The following is a 26,062-nucleotide window of genomic DNA, read 5'->3' on the forward strand; positions in this document are numbered from 1 at the left end:
TAAGGTCTACAAAGTCAGCATCTATGAATCAAACATGGATGTTTTTGTTGCATAGAGTATTATGGACCCCTACGCGCCTGCAAAAAATAGATAGTACTAGAACCAATAGATGCTGGCATTGTAGAATAGAAATAGGGACGTTAGATCATTTAATTTTTTTCTGTCCCTGTGTAAATGCCTTTTGGAATTCAATTTGGCCCCAAATTAACAAATTACTAGAAAATCATGTCGGACTTTCATATGATACCATACTATTTGGCACTGCAATGAGAACTCAGAGTCCGATTTCAGCAAATAATAACAAACTGCTATTAATATTAACAGGAGCCGCCATGCAACAAATAACTCAAAATTGGAAGGATTATACCAAATTAAATTATACATTCTGGTGGAATTCTGTTTGTCATATTTACAAAATGGAAAAAGTACTAGCACTACAACAAGGAAATCTTCATAACTTTAAGAAAATTTGGGAACCATTGACCAAATACTCTACTTGATCAGTTTCTTAGCACATTGGATGTAGGTATATAGGACAAGGGTGGGATATATATAAATTTTTGGAAATAAGAAATGTAAAAATAGGGAGGGTATTATCATTTATGATATGATTTATTGATTGTAGTTTCAATTGTCATATAACTAGTAATTATATTATCTGTGATTCAATCGTTGTAAGACTGAAAAACTAATAAATAAAATATTAAAAAAAAAAAAAAAAGTCCAAAAGTAGTTTTTTTTTTTAATGGCCTGCATCTACGTTCAGCTGTTTTAATGCCCAGACCACCACTACGTCTAAACTTATACCTTATAATCAACCAAAAAAAAAGCCTAAGCCCCAAATGTCCAAAACAAGAGCTTTTAGGCGAAGAAGCCAGTCTTTCGCCTAAAAGCTGGATTCTGTAACCGGTGTCTGTCAAATACAACACCGGCTACAGAATCCACCCCCCATTACATCGGGGCAAGAGGAAGTCCAAGCCCTCTTGCCCTGCATCACCCTGACCTCCCCAATGACATCGGGGCAAGAGGGAGTCGAAGTCCTCTTGCCCCGTGGCACCCGTGAACCCTCAATGAAGATTGAGGCACGAGGGAGCCCAAGCCCTCTTGTGCCACAATTCCCAACCCCCCCGCCGAGTCCATTGGGGCCAGGAGGGAGCCCAAGCCCTCCTGCCCCGCGGCCCATCCCCGAACCCCCGATTACGTTCGGGGCAGGAGGAAACCCAAACCCTCCTGCCCCGCAATCTCCAATCCCCCCGAGTCCGATGGGGCTAGGAGGGAGCCCAAGCCCTCCTGGCTACGTGACCCCCACCTCCAACAAGATAAGGCAGGAGGGAGCACATCCTCTCCTGCCCAGGTGGCCCCCCTACCCCCCACCCCCACTAAAATATGGGCAGGAGGGATTCCAGGCCCTCCTGCTCTCAAATTGCCCCCCCCACGACCGCACCCCCTCCAAACCCTCGATCTGCCCTCCCCGCCAACCCACGACCCCCCCGCCGACTCCACGACCCCCTACTCCTAATTCCACCTTCCATACCTTGTCAATGTTGGCCGGATGGACGGGTGCCAAACCCCGCCCATCCAACAGGCTAGCCGGCTCCGGAATGGGGCCGGATTGGCCCAGGCGACTAAAACCCGTATAAGTCAAAACGTATAAGTGCCGACTAGGCAACCTGCCTAAAGTTTTGGTTACACCTGCTGCATGCCTAAGTCTAGGTCGGCTCACCGCCTGCCCTTTACCCTACTCTAAAAATGCCTTTTCTCTCTGTGCATTTAGAGGCAGGGGAAAAGCCTAAGCTGGTTTTAGATACGTCTAAAACTAGCTTTGATTATGGGTATTTGGACAATCAGGCTTTTTGATCGTCCAAGTAGCCAATTAGGCCACTTTTTAGACATTTTTTCTTTTGATTATGAGCCCCATAGAGTATGACGGCAGTAAAGGGCCACCGGTCCAACACGTCTGCCCACTCAAAAGAACCCTCCCCTTAAAAGAACACTCCCTCTAAGCAACACCCCGAAGTGAACCCACATGTTTATCCCATCATTTCTTGAAGTCGAGCACGTTGCTAGCTTCAACTACCTGATGTGGAAGGCCATTCCAATGATCAACTACCCTTTCAGTGTAGAAGTACTTCCTGATGTTACCTTGAAATCTCCCACCCTTGAGTTTGAGTGGATGCCCTCTTGTTGCCATGGGACCCGTAAGAAACTAGCCTGTTATTGTAGCTTAGTTTATCATGAGAGTCACTAATCTATGGAATCTTATTTATGTGATATTTGAATTAAAAAAAACCTGTGGTTAATCTCAAAATGCTGTCCTATTCATAGTGATCAGAAGCATCAAGATGACAAGCTTCTTAAAGAAACTGGAGGGAAAGAAGATGTCATTGGGAGGGTAGGAGGGGATTGGGGGCTCTTTTTTTTAAATGTAACCCCTGGCCTCCTATGGTACCCTATAGATGGTTATGTGTACGAAGGACAATTATAGAGACCACCCCCGGCAAAAGAAAAGATGTGATAGTAGTAAAGGCTGCAACATAAGCAATATCAGCAACTCATTTCTTAGTATTGCAACGGAAAGTGAAACGACACAAAAATCCATACGAAAAAGGAGATTATCGCTGAAAAATAGCTGGAAAGCGATGACCACAAATGCTCGCAGTCTAAGCAACAAAGTTCATGATCTGCAAGCCCTGATATTAGAGGCAGATCTAGATATTGTTGCTATCACAGAGACATGGTTCAGTGAATCACATGGATGGGATGCAAACATACCGGGATATAATCTTTTTAGGAAGGACAGAGATGGTCATAAAGGTGGAGGAGTAGCTCTCTATGTAAAGATCAATATCCAAGCGACCGAAATGCAAGGGACCTGGGGAGAGGAAGAAGCGATATGGATTGCTCTGAAAAGAGAAGATGGAACTTCTATCTACGTGGGTGTAGTCTACAGACCTCCGACTCAATCGCAGCAAATTGATAAGGATCTGATTGTGGATATCCAAAAGTTTGGAAGGAAAGAGGAGGTTCTGCTGTTGGGAGATTTCAACCTGCCGGATGCGGACTGGAATGTTCCGTCTGCGGAATCGGAAAGAAGTAGGGAGATTGTGGATGCCTTTCAAGAGGCTCTGCTCAGACAAATGGTGACGGAACCCACAAGGGAAAAAGCGATATTGGATCTGGTCCTCACAAATGGAGAGTATCTCTAATGTTCGAGTGGGTGCTCACCTGGGTAGTAGCGATCATCAAACGGTTTGGTTTGATATAACGGCTAAAGTGGAGAGCGGCCGCACGATACTTAAAGTCCTAGATTTCAAACGTATGGACTTTAATGCAATGGGAAAGTACCTGAAGAAAGAGCTGTTAGGATGGGAGGACATAAGAGAAGTGGAAAGACAGTGGTCTAAGCTGAAAGGAGCGATAAAAATGGCTACGGACCTTTATGTGAAAAAAATCAATAAAAACAAGAGAAAAAGGAAGCCGATATGGTTCTCCAACCTAGTGGCTGAGAAAATAAAGGCGAAAGAATTGGCGTTCATGAAATATAAAAAAACCCAAGAAGAGGAGAGCAGAAAGGACTACAGGGTGAAACTGAAAGAAGCCAAGAGAGAGATACTTTTGGCGAAAGCACAGGCGGAAGAACAAATGGCTAAAAATGTAAAAAAGGGAGATAAAAATTTTTTCAGATATATTAGTGAAAGGAGGAAGATAAAAAATGGAATTGCTAGGCTAAAAGATGCTGGGAACAAATATGTGGAGAGTGATGAGGAGAAAGCAAATGTGCTAAACAAATACTTCTGTTCTGTGTTCACAGAAGAAAATCCTGGAGAAGGACCGAGATTGTCTGGCAAAGTTACACGAGAAAATGGAGTAGATTCTGCACCGTTCACAGAGGAGGATGTTTATGAGCAACTTGAAAAACTGAAGGTGGACAAAGCGATGGGACCAGACGGGATCCATCCCAGGATACTAAGGGAGCTCAGAGAGGTTCTGGCGAGTCCTATTAAAGACTTGTTCAACAAATCTCTGGAGACGGGAGTGATTCCTGGGGATTGGAGGAGAGCGGATGTGGTCCCTATTCATAAAAGTGGTCACAGGGATGAAGCAGGAAACTACAGGCCAGTGAGCCTCACTTCAGTTGTTGGAAAAATAATGGAAGTGTTGCTGAAAGAAAGGATAGTGTATTTCCTTGAATCTAATGGGTTACAGGATCCAAGGCAACATGGCTTTACAAAAGGTAAATCGTGCCAAACGAACCTGATTGAATTTTTTGATTGGGTGACCAGAGAGCTGGATCGAGGACATATGCTAGATGTAATTTACTTGGATTTCAGCAAAGCCTTTGATACAGTTCCTCATAGGAGGCTGTTGAACAAACTTGAAGGGCTGAAGTTAGGACCCAAAGTGGTGAACTGGGTCAGAAACTGGCTGTCGGACAGACGCCAGAGGGTGGTGGTTAATGGAAGTCGCTCGAAGGAAGGAAAGGTGACTAGTGGAGTCCCTCAGGGTTCGGTGCTGGGGCCAATCCTGTTCAATATGTATGTAAGTGACATTGCTGAAGGGTTAGAAGGAAATGTGTGCCTTTTTGCAGATGATACCAAGATTTTTAACAGAGTAGACACCGAAGAGGGAGTGGAGAATATGAAAAAGGATCTGCAAAAGTTAGAGGAATGGTCTAATGCCTAGCAACTAAAATTCAATGCAAAGAAATGCAGAGTAATGCATTTGGGGATTAATAATAGGAAGGAACCGTATATGCTGGGAGGAGAGAAGCTGATATGCACGGACGGGGAGAGGGACCTTGGGGTGATAGTGTCCGAAGATCTAAAGGCGAAAAAACAGTGTGACAAGGCAGTGGCTGCTGCCAGAAGGATTCTGGGCTGTATAAAGAGAGGCGTAGTCAGTAGAAGGAAGAAGGTGTTGATGCCCCTGTACAGGTCATTGGTGAGGCCCCACTTGGAGTATTGTGTTCAGTTTTGGAGACCGTATCTGGCGAAAGACGTAAGAAGACTTGAGGCGGTCCAGAGGAGGGCGACGAAAATGATAGGAGGCTTGCGCCAGAAGACGTATGAGGAGAGACTGGAAGCCCTGAATATGTATACCCTAGAGGAAAGGAGAGACAGGGGAGATATGATTCAGACGTTCAAATACTTAAAGGGTATTAACGTAGAACAAAATCTTTTCCAGAGAAAGGAAAATGGTAAAACCAGAGGACATAATTTGAGGTTGAGGGGTGGTAGATTCAGGGGCAATGTTAGGAAATTCTACTTTACGGAGAGGGTGGTGGATGCCTGGAATGCGCTCCCGAGAGAGGTGGTGGAGAGTAAAACTGTGACTGAGTTCAAAGAAGCGTGGGATGAACACAGAAGATTTAGAATCAGAAAATAATATTAAAGATTGAACTAGGCCAGTTACTGGGCAGACTTGTACGGTCTGCGTCTGTGTATGGCCGTTTGGAGGAGGATGGGCAGGGGAGGGCTTCAATGGCTGGGAGGGTGTAGATGGGCTGGAGTAAGTCTTAACAGAGATTTCGGCAGTTGGAACCCAAGCACAGTACCGGGTAAAGCTTTGGATTCTCGTCCAGAAATAGCTAAGAAGAAGAAAAAAAAAAAAAAATTTAAATTGAATCAGGTTGGGCAGACTGGATGGACCATTCGGGTCTTTATCTGCCGTCATCTACTATGTTACTATGTTAAGCAGGCCAGAAGGGCACTATCAGGGAAAAAGAAGGTAAAAAGGACAAATAGAAATTCCTCCTTTACCAGTATATTCAGGGACTGGTTTACTAATCCCCAAAGCTATATGTATACAGGTAGCCAGCTACTTAGACCAATTCTCTACAACACTGTTCTTCAACTGCCGGTCCGCGGACTGGTGTCGGTCCACAGAAAATTTCTGCTGGATAAAGGGAGAGTTGTTACTGGACTTGGAGGGAGTTAGAAGGAGAGATGCTGCTGGGAGGGGAGGAGGGAAAGGGATGGGAAGAGAGTTAATGTTGGATAGAGGGCGGAGGGAAGGGAGAAGGATAAAAATTGAAGGAGGGAAGGGAAAAAGAAAAAAGGAAGGAAGGAGGGAAGGGAGAAAGAAAAAAGGAAGGAAACAGCTGGCAGGGAGATTACAGGAGGAGAAGGGGGTCAGGGTCGAATGGAGAGATTAGATGAGGGAAGGGGAGAGAGAGGAATGAGAAAGTAGAGAGACATTGATGCTGGAAAGGGGGTCAGCAGAGAAATGAGAGAAGGATAAAGATGCTAGATCTGGTGTAGGAGAGATAAAAATGAAGAAGGCAGTGAAGCTGGAATGAATGATGAAAAAAGGAGAGAGGAGGCACATGCTGGATGGACAGGGGAGAGGGGCATAGAAAGAAGTCAGATACATATAGAAGGGGGAGAGGGAAGATATTGGATTGAACGCGCAGATGCTGGATTAAAGAGACAGGGCAGACGCTGGAAGGAAAAGAGTGAAAAGAAGATGAAAGCAGAAACCAGAAACAACAAAAGGTAGAAAAAAATAATTTTATTTCTATTTTGTCATTAGAATATATCAGATTTGAAATATATATCCTAGAGACATAACTGGGGACTGCAGTATTCTGTTAGCATGATATTTCTATGTAGCATTCTATAATAACTTGGCTTGTTCGGTTTTCTTGACAGTAGAGGGGATATATGTGATGGGGAGGGGAGACAGGGGTTTTGTTGGCCTGTGCTCTGTATATTTGTATTTATAAAATCACAATTGTTTAGAATATTGTTTCTTTTTATACTTTAATAAAATACATTCAATATTAAATCATAACTGCGGCTTGTGCAGATGGGATCAGATGGTTTGCCGGGACCGAGCTCGCGGAGATGAGGCGTAAACGAGGTTTTTAAATTTTAGTCCTAGTAGTTTGCCAGTCCACAAAATAATTCTTTTATTTCTGCTGGTCCATGGGTGTAAAAAGGTTGAAAAATACTGCTCTACAAGATTCCACCAAACTATTAACCAGAAAAACAAGCTGCTTCTCCCTACTCCAAACTGCGGGTCTGTCTCTTTCTACACTGTTCTCAAGCTGAAAACTGAAACTCTACATCTTTAGAAATCTAATTTAGGAGGATTTGGTGAGATATAAGACCAAAGCATAGTATAGTATAACACACTAAGCCTCCTACACTTTTTAGCACAAAGAACATGCACGATTTAGGGGTCGTTTTTTAAAGTTGCGCTAGTGGGGTTAGCGAGTTGGATATTTCATCATGCGCTAACCCCCGCAGCTGGCTATAAAACTAACGCCTGCTCAATGCAAGCATTAGCAGCTAGCGCACTAGGTGGTTTAATGCGCAATATTACATGCATTAAACCCCTACCGGAGCTTGATAAAAGGACCCCTTAGTGAAACGGTAATGCTATTCTTTTAAAGTAACAAATATCAGCAATTAATCTGCAAAAACTCATAGCAGGCAATTCAATAACAGTAAATCACCATTTAGGAACTAAAATTAAGCAGGTCTATGGTACTGTTACCATATGGCTATGGGCCACATAAATGTTAATATGTAGATGTGATATTTATGCATCAAACATACAATATTCTGAAACCCGTGGGCTTAAATGTAATCCCCGTCTATGGTCCATCTATGTTCCATCTCTGTGAAAACCCCTCTGACATTTCTTAAGTTATATGTGAGGGTTTTTTTTTCTAAATATAATTTAATGGGCTTATAATCAATAAAATTCTTGCAAACTTTGCCCATTCTTTATGATTTTAAAAAAGGGAGGGAAATTAGGTACATTCTATTTTACTTCCCTAGTGCAAAGATGTCCTCAAGAACACACCTAAAAGTGAACCCTTTGCGCACTGTTAAAGTAATTCTGTGACTTACTTTGGCTAGTGACATGGCCTAACATTGAATTTATGGACATAAAGTCATCCATGTTCAGCAAAATGCTAAGCACCACTAGCTGAATATCAACCTTCACATCTTTAAAATTTAAAGCAATATTTAGCCATTCTTGAAAACTGAGGCCATTTTTCACATGCTAATAAAATTCTATTTTTTCTCAGATATGGATGAATGTATAAGATGCCAAGAGGACCAGTGGCCCAATGAAAACAGAGATGCCTGTTTCCCAAAAATAATAAGCTTCCTTTCCCATGAAGAAACTTTGGGAATCATTTTGACACTTATCAGCATTTTCTTTTTCTTCATCACTGCTGTCATTCTGGGAATCTTCATTTATTACCAGGCTACTCCTATTGTGAAATCCAACAACAGGAACCTAAGCTACATTATTCTAGTCTCCCTCATGCTCTGCTTCCTTTGCTCATTGATATTCATAGGACATCCTGATAAAGTGACTTGTGTTCTCCGACAGGTTGCCTTTGGAATAACTTTCTCCATCTCTCTCTCCTCTGTCCTGGCAAAAACAATCACTGTGGTGATGGCTTTCCACAGCACTAAGCCTGGAAGCAAGCTCCGGAAATGGATGGGTTCCAGGGTCTCATACTCTATAGTCCTTTCCTGTTCCCTTCTTCAAGTCTTCCTTTGCCTCATCTGGTTGGGAGCTGCTCCTCCATTCCCACATCTTAACATGGAAGGAGAAGATGGAACAATTCAAATTGAATGCAATGAAGGGTCGGCAATTGCATTTTACTGTGTTTTGGGTTACCTGGGATTTCTGGCTGGTATCAGCTTTATTGTGGCTTTTCTAGCAAGAAATCTGCCTGGCAGTTTCAATGAGGCCAAACACATCACCTTCAGCATGCTGGTATTCTGCAGTGTCTGGGTGTCTTTCATCCCTACATACCTGAGCACCAGGGGCAAGTATATGGTAGCAGTGGAGATATTTGCTATCCTGGCCTCCGGTTTTGGAATACTGGGGTGTATCTTTATTCCCAAGTGCTACATTATTCTATTGAGGCCTGAAAGGAACAATAGGAAGTATATCGCAAAAAAATGAATTGACTTCAACTTCCCGAAATGTTAAAGGAAACCTAAGGGCTCCTTTTACTAAGCTGCGCTAGCGTTTTTAGCACACGCTTAGCGCGCACTGCAATGCCACAAGCGCTGGACGCTAATGCGTCCATTGAGCTGGTGTTTTTTGCACTTAGCGTGGGGTTAGCATGCATGGCAATGTAGTGTGCGATAAAAACGCTAGCGTACCTAGGAAAAGGAGCCCCAAATAACAAATTCTTGCATTATGTCAGAAATTTATAAGTTCTAAAGTTTCATTCCAACTTGTTCAGAGTCCATCCAATATTCAAAGCCAGCTGTATGTTCATCATTCTCAAGGGCTGAAGAAGAGTAGGATGAGAAATTAAGTTGATTTGGCTATATTCAGTCGCAATTGATTCAGTCCTTATAGATTATTTCTTTTAGTTTAAATGTATAGTGCCACCACTGTGACTGCAGAATATGAAACATGTGGAGGGGCATAATCAAAAAAAGCGTCTAAGTCCCCTTTTGTCCTAAGTCCTTAAATGTTCAACGCAGAAGCAGAGAAAGTGTCCATAACCAAAACAAACGTCCTTGTTTTGATTATGGCCTTCCTCTGCCTAAACGTCCAATCACCACTACGTTTAAAAGTACACGCACACCACTTCTACACTTTTCAGCCATAATGAATCAAAAAAACGCCTAAGCCACAAACGTCCAACAGAAGGGCTTTTAGGTGAAGGAGGAGCCAGTCCTTCGCCTAAAAGCTGGATGTCTGTCAAAAACAACACCAGTTACAGAACCCCCCCCACACACACACACAACAATCCAGGCAGGAGAGTGCCCAAGCCCTCCTGCCATGTCGAACCACGACCTCCCCTACCACGACCCCCCCCCGAAAACATCGGATCAAGAGGGACGTAAGACTTCTTGCCCCAGCCAACTTCGGCACCTCTGACATATCGGGGCAAGAGGGAGCCCAAGCACTCTTGCCCCACTGATTAACATCGGGCCAGGAGAGAGCCCAAGCTCACCTGGCCCCAGCGACCACCCCCTCGTACCTTTTTTTCAGTTGGCCAGACAGACGGGAGCCAAACCCGCCTGTCCGGCAGGCAGCCAACGGCAGAATGAGGCCAGATTGGCCCAGCCATACTAAAGCCCCGCACACAGATGGGGCCTAAAGCACCTGGGCCAATCAGAATAGGCCTAGGAGCCTTAGGCCCCTTCTGGGGGCGGGGCCTGAGGCACATGGTGCCTTGGAGTATGATGAGTATGGCTGGGAAGTCATCAGAGACTTCAGAAAATGGGAAGATGTTTTTCCGGTTTTATGTGGCTTTGGGCAAACTTGGTTGAGCTTTAAGAGTTAGAGGGTGTGGTCGCAGCTTTGGGCATAGCAGAAAATAGAGTATTGGCCCAGTTGGAGCTGTGTGATTAGCCATTAATAGGTAAATAAATGTAACACTCGTAGGTGACACCTCTGCGAGAAGAAGCATAGCCTGTCACATTGGGGGGATGTTATAGAGTTTAAAGATTTAATGGGAGCTAATTTCAACACTGAAGAGCACCTGTGGAGGAGGGGGGGGTTGAAATATGCATTGGGTGTTTGTAGATTTTAGACATGGATTGTACTGTAAGTCAAGATAATATTATTTTATTATAAATAATAAAGCTGTAGCCAAATATTTATACCAATAAATTGAGTTGTGTAAGCATATGGAGCTTCTGCTGGTCCTACCTTCTGCTCAAGAGCTTTGACCAGGGCTGGTGTATCTCTTCATAGTAAGAGCAGGATCTTGGCTTTTGGATGCCCTGGCTGCAGGGGTTCTACTATTGATTACAGATGAGAGTACTATTGTACAACTTCAGGTGTAGGGATTTCTTCCATGATGTCTGGTATCTGGTTGCACTCATTTAGAGCTGGAAAATCTTGCTTGATGCTGCTATCCATTGAGTCTATGGTATAACCACTCGCTTTTCTCCCTGTCTTCCTTGTCCTCCTTGAACAGGTTCTAAGGTGGTAGTGGCTTTCCCTGGATGTTAAACATATCAAAGAACTGTGTCCTTGCAAGGGACTGGATGCTTTATTCATTGATGACAACATACATTTTCACTGCCTTTTCTGGTTGCTCTTTAGGGTATACTTTTGCCATGACTTACAATGAGACCTTCTCCAACATACCTCTGTGCAGTTTGCGGTGATGTTCTGTGATGTTGTTTGGTCTATAGCCTTCTCCATGCCTTGGCCTGATTCTGGGGCTGTGGCCTTCAGAAAGGTTGGTCTTCTCCTTCCAGGATGTAAGGCACTGATGCGTTGGTTACTATCACATACTGTGCACTTACAGTCTTTAACCATGGTCACTATTTCCAAAATTACTAGGACTAGGGGCATGTGATAAAACTAAGTAGTAGTTTTGAAACAAACCAGAGAAATAATTTTTCACAAAACATGTAATTAAACTCTGGAATTTGTTGTCGGTGAAATCAGTTAGCTTAGTGGGGTATAAAAAAGAGAATTCTATAGGCCATTATTGAGATGGGTTGGGGAAATCTATTGCTTATTCCTAGGATAAGCAGCATAAGATCTGTTTTCCTACTTGGGATCTAGCTAGATACTTGGGACCTGGGATGACCACTGTTGGGACAAGGATACTAGGCTTGATGGACCTTCAGTCTGTCCCAATATGACAGTTCTTATGTTCTTATTTATTGTATTTATTTATCTTGGTATACTGCTTATACCCAAATGCCAATATCACCCTTAGCCACTTAAAAAAAGAGTGAAAACTGTATATTAAATAATACTTTTAAATGGGAAAAGATTGTTCTGTTTGTATTTGGTCAGGAATTGAGTTGGAGAGATAGGGAGCTAAAAAAATTGAAAGCTTCATGTCTAGTTGTTTTGAAATGTGCTTGATATGGGTTGTGAAGTATAAACCAGTTAGAATCTAATGAATGGAGGACATAAAGCTCTATTGACCCCCCCCCACACCCACACACATACACTCTCTGGTAGGCCTCTTACCTAATAACAACTGTTGGAATTGTGGGCAGGCTGTTGGCTCACTACTTCATATGATATACACACATAAAACAATATTAGAAAGAAATTTGGGATATTATACCTAAGATATTTAATACACAAACCGATATCTCTCTTTCCATAATAATATTTAAATCTCACACTTCAGGAGTATTTCTAATGGAACATTATGAAAAACATTTTGACATTGTTCTTTCCATAGCACTTAAGAGCATATTTTCTCAATGGAAGTCAACTTCTTTCTTCCCACCTCTGGTGGCAATCAGTTCTATTACCTATAAATATGAGTCAGTCCTTTGCAAAAAAATCTGGAAATACAATTTCTTTTATTAAACATTGCTCTCCCTTGTAGGCATACTTGCATTTGCTTCCCAGTAATGTTTAATGACGATGCCTCAATTTCAGGTGATTCATTGAAAATTGAATTTACATCTCAAATCCTGGGCTTTATCTTGGATTCTTCACTTTCTCTTTCTTCTCAAGTTAGTAATGTAACGAAAAAATGTTTTCTCTGCCTCAGGATGCTTAGACGGGCTCGTCATTTATTTTTCCCAACAACATTTTACTGTTTTGGTCCAGGCAGTTATTTTATCACAATTAGATTATGTTAATTCACTTTATATTTGTTTGACAAATTAACCTGAAAAGGTTACAGCTCATCCAGAATACTGCGGTAAAACTGATATTTGGTAAGCATAAATATGATCATGTCACCCCTTTATTTAAATATATCATTCCTATCACAAAATATTGTCTCTGACTAATCACCTTTCTCAATAGCTATTTTAACTTTAGAACTAATCTTATCAATATAGCGTTAATGCAACCTATAATTGGTCCCTTAAATTCTCCTTTCTTATTTTTTTTTTTTTTTGTATTCTTTTATAAACAACAAATTTTTCTAATTAATGATTGATTTTAATAATATAAATTTTGTTTGTTTTCAATAAATAAGTTGATTTATCTTCCAAAACAGTAATCTTGATAACCATTGCTAGAGGAACAACAAGCCTTCCATTTAAATATTGTACTTAGCTTTGTTTTCCTCGTCCGGCTTTGTGTACAGCTATAACATTAGCATTCGCATTCCCGTCACCTGCAACTGAAAGCTAATCACCATCAATCAATAATCACACAACTCAGTTTTATTGGAATAAATATTTGGCCGCAGCTTTATTATCTATCTGAATATTATCTTCACTTACAATACAATCTGTGTCCAAAAACCAACAAACCCCCAATGCATATTTCACACATCCCCAGGGAGCTATTCGGTGTCGAAATTAGCTCCCGTTAAGTCTTTAAATTTATAACATTCCCCCAAATATGGCCCACGGTGACGCAAGGCCATGCTTCCCCTCCCCTCCCCCCAAACATGACCCACGGTGACGCAAGGTCATGCTTCCCCTCCCCCCAAACATGACCCACGGTGACGCAAGGTCATGCTTCCCCTCCCCCCAAACATGACCCACGGTGACGCAAGGTCATGCTTCCCCTCCCCCCAAACATGATCCACGGTGACGCAAGGCCATGCTTCCCCTTGCAGCGGTATCGCATACGAGTGTTACATTTATTTATTTATTAACTGCTCATCTCCCAGATCCAACTGGGCCAAACCCCATTTTCCGCCCCACCCAAAGCTGCGACCACCTCCCCCCAACCCCATAAGCTCCACCAAATCCACCCAAGTCGACATATAACATGTACATCCCCCACCCCACCCCACCCCACAACACTAACAAAAAACATAACACCAGCACAAATGGGAGGGAGGGAGGGATAATCTTTTCCTGAAGAGACTACTCTACTGTTCCCTTTTCCTCACAGAGTTCACTCCAGCCTGCCACAACATCCAACCAATCACGTGACTGCTCCACCTCATCACCTTAGCAACCTCCCTAATAATTTTTCTTTCTTACAAGCTCTGTCTATGAACCCTCTCTTACATCCTCTTATAAAATTGTCAATCCTTATTCTACAGACCCTTGATAACACCTCATATATTCCCCTTACTCTCTGTCCCCCCTCCCCCCATCACTCAATAAATATTACCAGCCGGTGACATCAGCTCAGCTAATGTTATATCACACCAGATGAATCTGGTGTTCTTCTGTAATACAGACTTCTTGCTGTACTTAGTGATGGTATTTGAGTGTACAGCAAGAAGTCTGTATTACTAGCTGTACACAAAGCCGAACGAGGAAAACAAAGCTAAGTACAATATTTAAATGGAAGGCTTGTTGTATTCTTTCCTCACAGTTAAAATGTATCAGTAGCTTCTTTTACCATCCTCTACAACAGGGTAAAAAGTACCATAGCATTGTATCAAAGAAAGTTCAGTAATGTTTGATGATAAATGTGTTCAGAGACTCAGGGATTCTTTTAAGGTACTTGATCCAGATGGATTGCTCCTCTGAAAACTTGCTTCTCTGAGCAGTTGACATAAGAATTACCAAAGTAGGATAGACCAAAGGTCCATCAAGTCCAGTATCCTGTTTTCAACAGTGGCCAACCCAGGTCCCAGGTATATAGCTAGATCCCAAGTAGCAAAACAGATTCTATGCTGCTTATCATAGGAATAAGCATTGAATTTCCCCAATCCATCTCAATAATGGCCTATGGACTTCTCTTTTAGGAAATTATCCAAACCTTTTTTTAACCCCCGCTAAGCTAATTGATTTTGCCACATTCTTATTCCATCAGCCCCAGTAGCTGTTCTTGGAGCCTGTGTCAATGACAGTAGGCCCTGAACATCCTGCTGCAAATGCACAACTCTGCCTAGCTTGTTCTCTTAAGCTTCCTTAGCTGGTCCCATGATCTTTATGGTGATATTGGTCATGCCGTTGTCTAGATAAGTGGAACCAGCATTTCAGCCTGGAGAAAACCACAGCCTGATGGCTAAAATGTTGGTTTCACTTACCTGGACATACCATGACCTGAATGATCAGTGTGATTATGGCCGTGATGAAAGGGTAATTGGAAAGGCTCCTCAAAAGCTAGAAGAACGGCAGTAGGATAGGCTTAGGGTAGCTCATAACTGCTTGGCACAATTGAGGAAGCCACACCCCTAATCCTGGCATGGGGCAAAGAGAAAGAGGCATGTGCCGGACCACAAATTTCATAGGTGTGGGCAGAAGAGCTTTCCTATCCTTCACAACTTTTTCTGCACCATCCCGATCCACCTATGTGAAAAGTTGTAAAGGGGGACCTTATCTTGAAGCAGCCTGTCGCGAAACATGTCGGATATGACAGGTCCCTTTCCCGATGAGATATGATCATCAAGAAAAAGAATATAATAAGATAAGCTTTAACCAGTTTTTATAACGGTTAAGTTATTGATATTAAGCACTTTAATAAGTTTGAGATATAATGAAGCACTTTAAAAAAAAACAAAAAATTGTGAAACATATTGAGAAGGGGCTAGTGAAGAAGCCATAGCCAGTGAGAAGAATTTTGGCAACCAAGCAAACACAAAAAATTGTGTGGTGACCAAATGGCATGTCTGAAGCCCTGACAGTTTGATTAAAGCAATTTATTAAGAAGAGAGAGTGGCATTGAGAGATATAGTTGTGATATTATGAATGGTTTACCAATGCCAGAGTATTGACTGATATATACGCCAATGACATCTCTATCCTAATCCCATTGACCAAAGTGACCAAAGACACCTCAAAACAAATCTCCCGCTCATGACCGAAATAGAACAATGGTCTATTAATTTTAAACTGAAACTAAACTCAGAGTAGCCAAAAATCTTCATGGCAAGCCCAAAAGACAAAATCAACACAACAACAATACACTTAAATTGTCATGATCATCCAATATTCAAAACTATAAAAATACTAGGAGTCACCCTAGACACCCACCTGACCTTGATCGAACACACAAACTCGGTGACCAAAAAATGCTTCTCCACACTTTGGAAATTAAAAACCATCAAAAAATATTTCGACCCCACCATCTTTTAGACTACTGGTACAGTCACTGATCCTATCCACCTTAGACTACTGCAATATCATCTATGTGGGCATACCCCAAAAAACCTTAAAAAAATTAAGAATAGTGCAAAACACAGCCGTCCAACTAATATTCGGACTAAAGAAAAGTGACCACATTAGTCCCTACTACAAATTGCTGCACTGGTTGCCAATCGAGGCATGGATTTTATTCAAGTTTTCCTGCTTTTGCTATAAACTGGTGTGGGGAATGGCCCCAATTTACCTATTACCTCACTTCGAACTTTACACCCCCATAAGGACAACCAGAAATCGCAACCTCTTTACCTACCCGAAGGTCATAGTTTGCAAATACAGAACCTTCCTGGATAGAGCTTTTAAGTTCCAAGCTGGCAGACAGCAAACCTGGCTAGGCAACTTCACTGACAAAGCCAGGCAGACCTATGGCGCCTTTCGGAAAAAAAATCAAGATCGCCCTATTCAATAGATTTATTTCCCAGTCAGACATAGCCCCCCCCCCATCCTAATACTTTTCTCTTTATGCTGATACTACGCTTCTTCACAAATGTATTCTGTTCTTCCCTTGACTATTCAGTGTCTTCCTCACCTTATGTATTTTGTAATTCGCTGACTATCCAGCCCCTTTGATGTAAAATGTTCAAGTTTATACTGTAATTTGTTATGAATTAAATCTGGTTAGCAATACGTGAAAAGCATCCAGCTTCAATAAATTTTTCAACCTATTTGTAACCTGTAATCACTGACTACTCAATGACTTCCTACCTGTTCTCACATTGTAATTTGCTGACTGTACAGCTCTCTTTCACTGTAAACTGCCTAGAAGTCGCAAGATTATGGCGGTATAGAAAAAAATAAAGTTATTATTATTATTACCTAAAGTCAATTAGATTTTAAATATGATCCCCATGCTATTCAAACCAGATATCTACTATCAAATTGAAAAACTATTGGCAGGATTTCTTTGGTGCAGTAAACAACCGCACATCGCATTGAAGAAACTTAAAGCGGCTAAGGACAAAGGAGGGGTGAATTTTCCTGACTTTCACGGCTACCATATAGCCTTTCTAATGAGACAAGCTACTCTATGGCTTATTCCTTCTCCTACTGAGGAATCACCAGCGTGGTTACTACTGGAACAACACATTTGCAGAGCAAATATATTAAAATATAATATGCAAAATTACTCTAATAAGAAAGAGAACTTAAATTTGATTATTGTTTCCACTAATAAAGCTATACTTACTATTGATAAGTTAGTACCAGTGAAATGGACCGCAACTAACACTGTTTCTAAATGGCACAATGAAAATATTAAGATCCAAGGTAATACTATTAGCTGGAAAATATGGCAAATGAAAGGCATAAGGAACTTACATCATCTAGTTAAAAATGATGAATGGATGACATTTAATGACATAATGACACTGTATAATATTCCTGGTCACTTGTTTTATCAGTGGATACAATTAAGGCACTGTCTTACAAAGAACTATACAGATTTATCCTCCAGGAATGTTCCTCCATTACCTTCCAAAAAAAAAAAAATTGCTAGCGAACTATTCTGGAACAAATTCCTAAACCTAATTTCCACCATTCCAAGCCCTCCAAACCCTGAATCCAACTGGCACAACTGGATCACCCTCTCTGAGACCACCTACCACTCTCTCACACCACTATCCACTAAAACTGTCTCCTACTCCCACAAGGCCCCTTGGTACCTCCCATATCACAGAGAACTGAAACAGAAATGTCGAATACTGGAACGTAAATGGAAAAAATCTAAATCCCCCATTGACAGACAGTCCTGGAGGGTTAATATGAAGAACTAAAAAAAGCAAGGAAGAACTACTACGGTAACAAAATCTCCAGATCCAACAACCAAAGTAATACACTGTTTAACATCTGGTGCTCCATATCCTCTAAACATGAATCCACCACACTCCCCTCCTCTCCATCTGCCGACGATCTAGCAAAATTCTTCAATGAGAAAGTCACTACCTTACAATGCTCGTTCCCACCAGCACCCTCTTACAACTCTCTGGTGTCTACCGACTCCAACCCGACTCTAACCGTCACCAACCATATTCCAGTCGACAGATCCTGGACCGCCTTCGAGCTCGTATCTGATTCTCAGGTTGTTAAACTCTGCCTCAAGTTGAAATCCTGCCACTGTACCTTGGACCCTTTCCCCTCCTACCTATACGAGAAAATTCCCATACAAGCCATCTCATCTCTCACCAAACTTATAAATTCTGCCCTACTTTCTGCAGAAATGGGACACATTGCCTTATCCCCACTTCTGAGAAAAGTGGATCTAGACCCCTCCACACCAGCCAGCTATCGCCCAATAGCAAATATTCCTCTCCTGACCAAGATGCTGGAGTCCATAATATCCACCCAACTCTCATCCTATCTTGAGAGATTCTCCATTCTCCTACCCTTCCAACACGGCTTCAGACCCAACTTTAGCACCGAATCCCTACTGGCCTCATTAATCTCAAAGGTCCAACAACTTCACTCTTGCAATAAGTTCGCTGTTCTTCTTCAATTCGACCTTTCTGCGGCTTTCGATATTGTCCATCATGATATACTAATTCTCCAACTTTCTGAAATTGGCATAAACTCAACAGTCCTAGATTGGTTCTCAAAATTCTTACGTTCCCGCTCCTACTTCGTTAACATGAATGGCTCCTCATCCCTCCCTTGGAAACCAATTTGTGGAGTTCCCCAGGGTTCACCTCTATCTCCGATTCTTTTCAATGTTTATATGTCCTCCCTGAAACTCCTCCAATTATCCCCCTTGGAAACACTTTACACTTACGCCGATGACATCCTTGTCCTTCTCGAGACCGACTCTAACCTCACCGATCTCTCTGAGAACATCTCTTCATGTATATCAAACCTCCAATCCTGGGCCCTCACCGTACAAATGAAACTAAATGAGACCAAAACAAAACTACTATGGCTCGGCCCAAAATTAGATCAGCTACCCACCCTCATCCCACTTTCCTCTGGCACCACTTTGCAGCTTGAACACTCAAGCAAAGTTCTGGGCATCATCATTGAATCTACCCTGTCCTTTAACGACCACCTTAACTCCCTAGTAAAAAAAATGCTTGTTCAATCTTCACATGTTAAGGAAAGTGAGATCCTGCTTCCATCAACAACACTTTGCTGTCCTTGTTCAATTCATCACTCTTTCCAGACTGGATTACTGTAACTACATCTACCTATGCCTAACAAAGAAAAGCCTTCATAGACTCCAGCGGATTCAGAACACCGCGGCTAAACTAATCTTCGCAAAAAGCAAATTCGACCACGTCTCCCCGCTTCAGTCTAAGCTTCACTGGCTCCCAGTAATCCTTAGAGTTCACTACAAATGTGCCTGCCTATCCTTCAAGTCTCTACCGGCATCCTTCCTCCCCTTTTTCCACTATCTTGGAACTCCTCGAATCCCAACACCACCAAATTACTCAAAAATTCAAATTATCCTTCCCCTCTTTAAAGGGCATATCCCATGCAGGAAAATTAGGGACATCCCTCTTCTTCAGGATCACCGAACTCTGGAACAGCTTTACTAACCCGCTTCGGAGTCTGACCTCCCTCCAACTCTTCCGAAAACATTTAAAAACATAGCTTTTCTCTAAAATGTAACGACCTCTCCCTCTTTGATTTACTAAGTCTCTCTAACTTCTCTGTACCAAGTTCTTCTATTTTTCTTTGGAGTTCCTTTCTATATCAATTCCTGTAAACCGTGCCGAGCTCTACTTCTGTGGAGATGCCGTATACAAACTTAAGGTTTAGTTTAGTTTAGTTTAGTTTAGAATGGAGGGCATAAAGCTCTATTGACTCCATCCCCCCCACCCCCCACACACACAAACACACATACACTCTCTGGTAGGCCTCCTACCTAATAACAACTTTTGGAATTGTAGGCAGGCTGTTGGCTCACTACTTCATATGATGTACAAATGTACACATATAAAAAATATTGGAAAATTTTTTTAGATATTATACTTAAGATATTTAATATACAATATGCTTCAGGAGTATTTCTAATGGAACATTATGAAAAATATTTTGACATTCTTCTTTCTGTAGCACGTAAGAGCATTTTTTATCAATGGAAGTCAACCAACCTTCTTTCCTCCCACCTCTAATGGCAATCAGTTCTATTGCTTATAAATATGAGTCAGTCCTTTGCAAAAAAAATTTGAAATACGATTTCTTTTAATAAACATTGGTCTCCCTTGCAGGAATACTTGCATTTGCTTCCCAGTAATGTTTAATGACGATGCCTCAATATATAATAATTCTCTCTGCTTCCTTCATTATAACTGTAAGCATGCAAACAAAAATTGTAACTTTATGCTATGTACTGATTTCTATATTGATGGACTGTGAATCTCATTGATATTATGTTATGGTGACAGTTCTTTTGTATTTTTCTGAAATAAAATTTCATGGAAATGTACTGCATAGTTCTGTAGAGTTTGACCATGCTTAATTTGATATGTTGGTTGAGTAAATAATGGGTCATTAAAAAGCCAATTATCAACACTCATTACTTTATTAATCAATTAAGATTTGCATGCTAATTTTAGTTTGTGTGTGTGTGTGTGGGGAGTTATAGAATTAGGGGGAATAGATAAAATTCAGTTCTTAGTGCACAAACGCATGGAGTGTAAACCTGAGTGGAACATGGATGAAGCATGGACAGTCCCACAATTACATGTGTAACTTTATAGAATACTGCAAGTTACGTGCTAAGGTGACACATTTAGACACTCACATTTACATCTTGGCATCTAAATATCAACTATGCTTACCACCCTCCATCTTGGATTCCTATATAGAATAACCCCCTTTATGTACACTGTAGTTAGAAGAAGGACTATATGTAGGTCTAAGAAAGTCTTGAGTTATTTGAAAATGATCTCATGACATTTCAAAAAATGACACGTATATAAAGCTATGTTTTTCATGGTATTGTTTTGAATAATCAATAAAACAATTGAAACTAAAAAAAATATGTGCCAATGAGAAAATTTGTGAAGTATACAGTATATGTGTACAAAATACACATATACATTGGACCTTCCAACCATACACCGAAAAATGTCTCCTTTAATTTTTCCATGCAGTTGCAAATATGTTTATATGAGGTATATCCTTTGCTTATGCTCAGAGACCGAAGGGGGACCATTCACATAACTAATTTCTAGAATCGGAAACCTTAGCTGGGATCAGTAAAAACTTGGGAGAATTAGGTAAGTATTTCACACAGACTGCACTCTCCACTTAGTTGATAATTCAGGCCACTCAAGTAGTTGTGTTCTGAAACAGTTTATTTTAAAGTATTTTTGGTTAATAAAAAGCAGAATAAGAGCAAAGGGAGTCAGTTTGACATAGGCAATTTGCAAGCAATATCATTAGTAGCCAAGATTCACGGTTTGTTATTTCAGGGACGACATGCTATATTGCTTCAATTTGATTTATCAGCAGCTTTCAATGTTGTTAATCATAGTATTCTTATTCAACTGCTGGCTAACATCGGCCTTGATGAGAAACTTTTGGATGGTTCAAAGGTTTTCTAACATTAAGATCATATCAGGTCTACAATGAGGGTAAACTCTCCTCCCCTTGGACATCTACTTGTGGAGTGCCACAGGACTTACCGCTGTCCCCTATTCTATTCAATATATACATGGCTACATTACAATACCTGAAATTATTTCCAACAGAATCAATCTTTACTTATTACATTATATTACATTAGAGATTTCTATTCTGCCATTACCTTGTGGTTCAAGGCAGATTACAAAAGAATTACAAAAAACGTATTACAAGAAGATATCTGGTAATTTCTAGAGGAGATAAAGAGTAGATGAGGTTGCTTTGGGGACTTATGCAGACAATATTTTCGTTCTGCTCAAAATTGACTCTTCTTTAAAAAGTTTAACATCAAGTATAAATTTCTGTATTTCAAGGATTCAGGACTTGGTCTCATCGATGCATATAAAATTAAACACCACAAAAAAATCTTTTATGGTTTAGCACTAAAACAGTGGCGTACCTAGCATATATAAAGCAAACACTTTCAATTGGAGACTATTATGGTATTGTGATGTTAAAATATTGCAGAAATGGTGAAGGAACAGTAAAGCTCAATGTTCATTCAAAAAGAAGGAAAAAGCCTCAGAACGGGCCCTCCCACCTCCACAAAGGTGGATATGACAGGTGGTTGAGCGATAACCTCACAGGCAAAACCTTCATTCAAAGTTGAGCACTAAAACACTTGAGCATGAACCATGCTTCACATAAAAAGTTTTTCGGATAGAGGAAAAATTCCACTTATCTCCTTGCTGATCGTCACACCAACGGAGGCCAGCGTTTCACCAACAGGCTACATCATGGTGTGACCCACCGATCAGTCTTTGTGGGAACGTCAAAAATGTTTCAAAAGTCCAGAAAGGGCTCCTAGCATATATGACACCCGGGGCCCATCATTTTTTGGAAACCCCCCCATCTGTACATAAAACATGATTTTTAGTAACAAGCCACACGTCACACATGAGTACCTAGGAAAAGGCAGCATCTTACATACTGCAGTGAGCAGTACAACATCAATACACCCATTGTAAAACTAAACAAGCCAGACTAGTACAGATCAATCCTATACTGTCAATCCTAACAGAAACCATGTCTTTTGAACACACAAAACACAGAAAACACCTTCGCCTAGTATGGAATATGTCATCACAAACTAACCCCTCCCCCTTTTACAAAACTGTAGTGTGGATTTTAGCCACGGTGATAACAGCTCTTATGCTCATAGAATTCTGAGCATCAGAGCTGCTACCACCAAGGCTGGCGCTAAAAAACGCTCCACAGTTTTGTAAAAGGGGGGATAAAATAGAAATACATAGACAAAGGTTAAATTGAACCAGCAAGAAGCTGGACTCTGCATTCAATGCAACACCACAGAAACAGTAACACATGTCTCCTAAAGCAATAAATAAATAGAAATTTTTTTTCTACCTTTGTCTTCTCTGGTTTCTGCTTTCCTCATCTTCTTGTTACTCTCTTCCTTCCATCCACTGTCTGCCATCTCTCTGCCCCTATATGGCATCTTCTCTCCTTCTATGCCCTTTCCAGAAACTGTATGCCTCCTCCTTCCATCTCTCATTTCACCCCATTGGTCTGGCATCTCTTTCCTCTCCTTCCCTCTTCCACACCTCTCTTCTGCAATCCCTTTCTTCCCTCATTTTCCTTTTCAATTTATTTTCTGCATCCATTTAGATTACGTTCTTACTACCCTCTCATCAATTTCCTTTTTTACTGTCTACCTACAGCTCACCACCTCTTTCCCTCATCCCCTCCAGTATTTCCCTAACTCAATCCTTTCTCCCATCATGTGCCCTCCTTTTATTTATCCCCTCCTTCCATCATGTGCCCTCTTTCTCTACCCCTTCCATCTAGTACCTTCTCCTCTCTCTGTCCACTTCCATCGTCTGCTCCCCTCTTTCTCTCCTCCCATTTCCTTCCTGCATTTGTTCCCTTATCTCTCCCATCTGTACTTCCATCCAGCATAGGCTCCCCCTTTACCCGCCACACTACCATCCAATGTCTGCCCTTTCTCTATCCACCCCTCTTCAATCAGAACCTGCCCCCTTTCTTTCCCTCCAATCCAATTCAATCTAGTATCCTTCCCCTTATGTCTCTCTCCCCTTTCCCTGTACATCAATTCCATCAGCACCACCCTACCATTCCACCCTGCCCCCTTTCTCTCCCTGCACCACTCTTTCATTCCAGCAGTCCTGCTCCTTTCTTGTGATGACTATAGCTGCCGGCTGTCGGTCCACCCCACTCTGACGTACTAGCTCTGGAGCAGTCGGCAGTCACGTGCTGGAAGGTCCCACGATGACTCAAAGCTTTGCTCTGGAAGAAGTAAATTACGTCAGAGGGGGTTGACCCGGCAGATGCAGGGAGTTGTGGCAAGGACCCATGATGACTGCGTCTGCTGGGTCCATCCCCACCGACATAACTTACTTCTTCTGGAGCAAAGCCAGCAAACGAGTCATCGGGGGAACTTCCTGCACCTCAGCGCAGCTGCCGACTCTGCTCTAGAGCAGTATTTTTCAACCTTTTTACACTTGTGGACCGGCAGAAATAAAATAATTATTTTGTGGACCGGCATACTACTAAGACTGAAATTAAAAAAACATATTTCCTCCCCGTCTCCGCAAGCTCAGTCCCCGCAAACCATCTGATCCCATCCGCATAAGTTTCAGTTATGATTTTATATTAAACATATTTTATTAAAGTATAAAAAGAAACAATATTCTTTACAATTGTCATTTTATAAATATAAATATACAGAGCAAGGACCAACAAAACCCCTGTCTCCCCTCCTCTTCACATATATCCCCTCTACTATCAAGAAAACTGAAGTAGCCAAATTATTATAGAATGCTACACAGAAATATCATGCTAACGGAATACTGCAGTCATCCATGACAGGAATAGTGTTAGGGGAATGCCCCCTGATCTGAGAGAGCCCTAAGCCAGCTGGAAGCTAAAGAAGCACTGCCTGGGCTTTGCGGTCCCCAGTTATGTCTCTAGCAGGATACATATTTCAAATCTGATATATTCGAATGACAAAATAGAAATGGTCTCTGGTTTCTGCTTTTATCTTCTTTTCACTCTTTTCCTTCCAGCTTCTGCCCTGTCTCTTCAATCCAGCATCTGCCCGTTCCATCCACTGTCTGCCCCTTCCAGAAACTGTCTGTCATCCCCTGCCATTTCTCCTCTAGACCCCCCCTTTGGTCTGGCATCTGTCATCTTCCCTCTGTTCCCTCATGGTCTGGCATCTTTATCCTTTCATCTCTTTCCCTCCACCTGTGGTTTTTAGCATCTCTCTCTTCTTATTTCCTCCGCTCAGATCAGATATCTCTGTCTCCTTCCAAGTTCTCTGGCATCTCTCTCTCTTCCCTTTTCTTCTCTGGTCTTCCTTCTTTATTTTCTGCGTCCAACTAAATTAAATTCATTTTATTATGCAGTCTTCAAATTCCCTCTTTTTACTATGTCTACCCACAGCATGCCACTCCTTTCCTTCACCCCTCCACTATCTCACTAACTCTATCTTCTTTACCATCCAGCAAATGTCCTTTTTCTTTATTCCTCCTTCCATCCAGTATGTGTTCTCTTTCTCCAATTCCATTCAGCATTTGCTCTCTCTTCTCCCCACTTCCATCACCTGCCCCTTCTCTCTCTTCCCCCCACTTCCATCATCTGCCCTCTTCTTCCCCCACTTCCATCATCTGCCCCTTCTCTCTCTTTCCCCCACTTCCATCATCTGCCCTCTTCTCTCTCCCCTTCTCTCCACTTCCATCATCTGCCCATTCTTTCTCTTTCCTCCCACTTCCATCATCTGCTCTCTTCTCTCTCCCTACTTGCATCATCTGTCCCCTTCTCTCAATCTCTCCATCCACCACAGGCCCATCTTTCTCCCTTCCTCACCTTTCTGATTTTGGCAACAAGATCGGCAAGGCCCCCCCTCTGCAATGGCACTCAGCGGCATTGGCACCCCCCTGAGACAGCACTCAAGTTCGGCCTCCTTCTCCTGGCATCAACAGAACTTCAGATCAGCAACAAGTGCTCAGTCAAAAGCTTCCCTCTGTCTGAACTGCCTGGGTGGAAACAGGAAACTGAGTCAGGGGAAGCTTTTGACTGAGCACCTGTTGCCGATCTGAAGTTCTGTTGATGCTGGGAGAAGGAGGCTGAACTTGAGTGTTGTCACGGGGGAGGGGCGCAAATGCCGTTGAGTGCCGTCGCGGAGGGGGAGGGCGCCGATGCCGCTTAATGCCATTGCCGTTGCAGTCCAGGAATTTTTTCAGACCTGGCCCGCTGTGCACCCCCCCTAAGACTGCACCCGGGGTGGACCCCTCCGCCCTCCCTTGGTATACCACTGCCCTAAAACAGAAATGCTACCCTCTATAGTACTATTAATTTCAAGTGATTCATTGAAAATTGAATTTACATCTCTAAATTGTTTTTTGCTCCGGATTTGGCTAAGGAAACTGTTAACATAAGGCAAAAGTTTTACAGCTAAGAAAAACATTAAAAGAAAT

The 26,062-nt window shown here is 41.9% G+C and overlaps 1 protein-coding gene across 1 annotated transcript in view; it reads left to right on the top strand.

The window, feature by feature from the left end:
- The window catches only part of LOC117346305 (vomeronasal type-2 receptor 116-like), a 35,042-nt gene extending 26,105 nt beyond the window's left edge, over nucleotides 1-8,937 (top strand). The window contains exon 5 of the mRNA XM_033915705.1: nucleotides 8,042-8,937. Coding sequence (XP_033771596.1) covers nucleotides 8,042-8,937 — 896 coding nt within the window. The remainder of the gene's footprint in view (nucleotides 1-8,041) is intronic.
- The last annotated feature ends 17,125 nt before the right edge of the window (nucleotides 8,938-26,062 follow it).

This window comes from Geotrypetes seraphini, chromosome 12 (genome assembly GCF_902459505.1).
Source record: "Geotrypetes seraphini chromosome 12, aGeoSer1.1, whole genome shotgun sequence".
Lineage (NCBI taxonomy): Eukaryota > Metazoa > Chordata > Amphibia > Gymnophiona > Dermophiidae > Geotrypetes > Geotrypetes seraphini.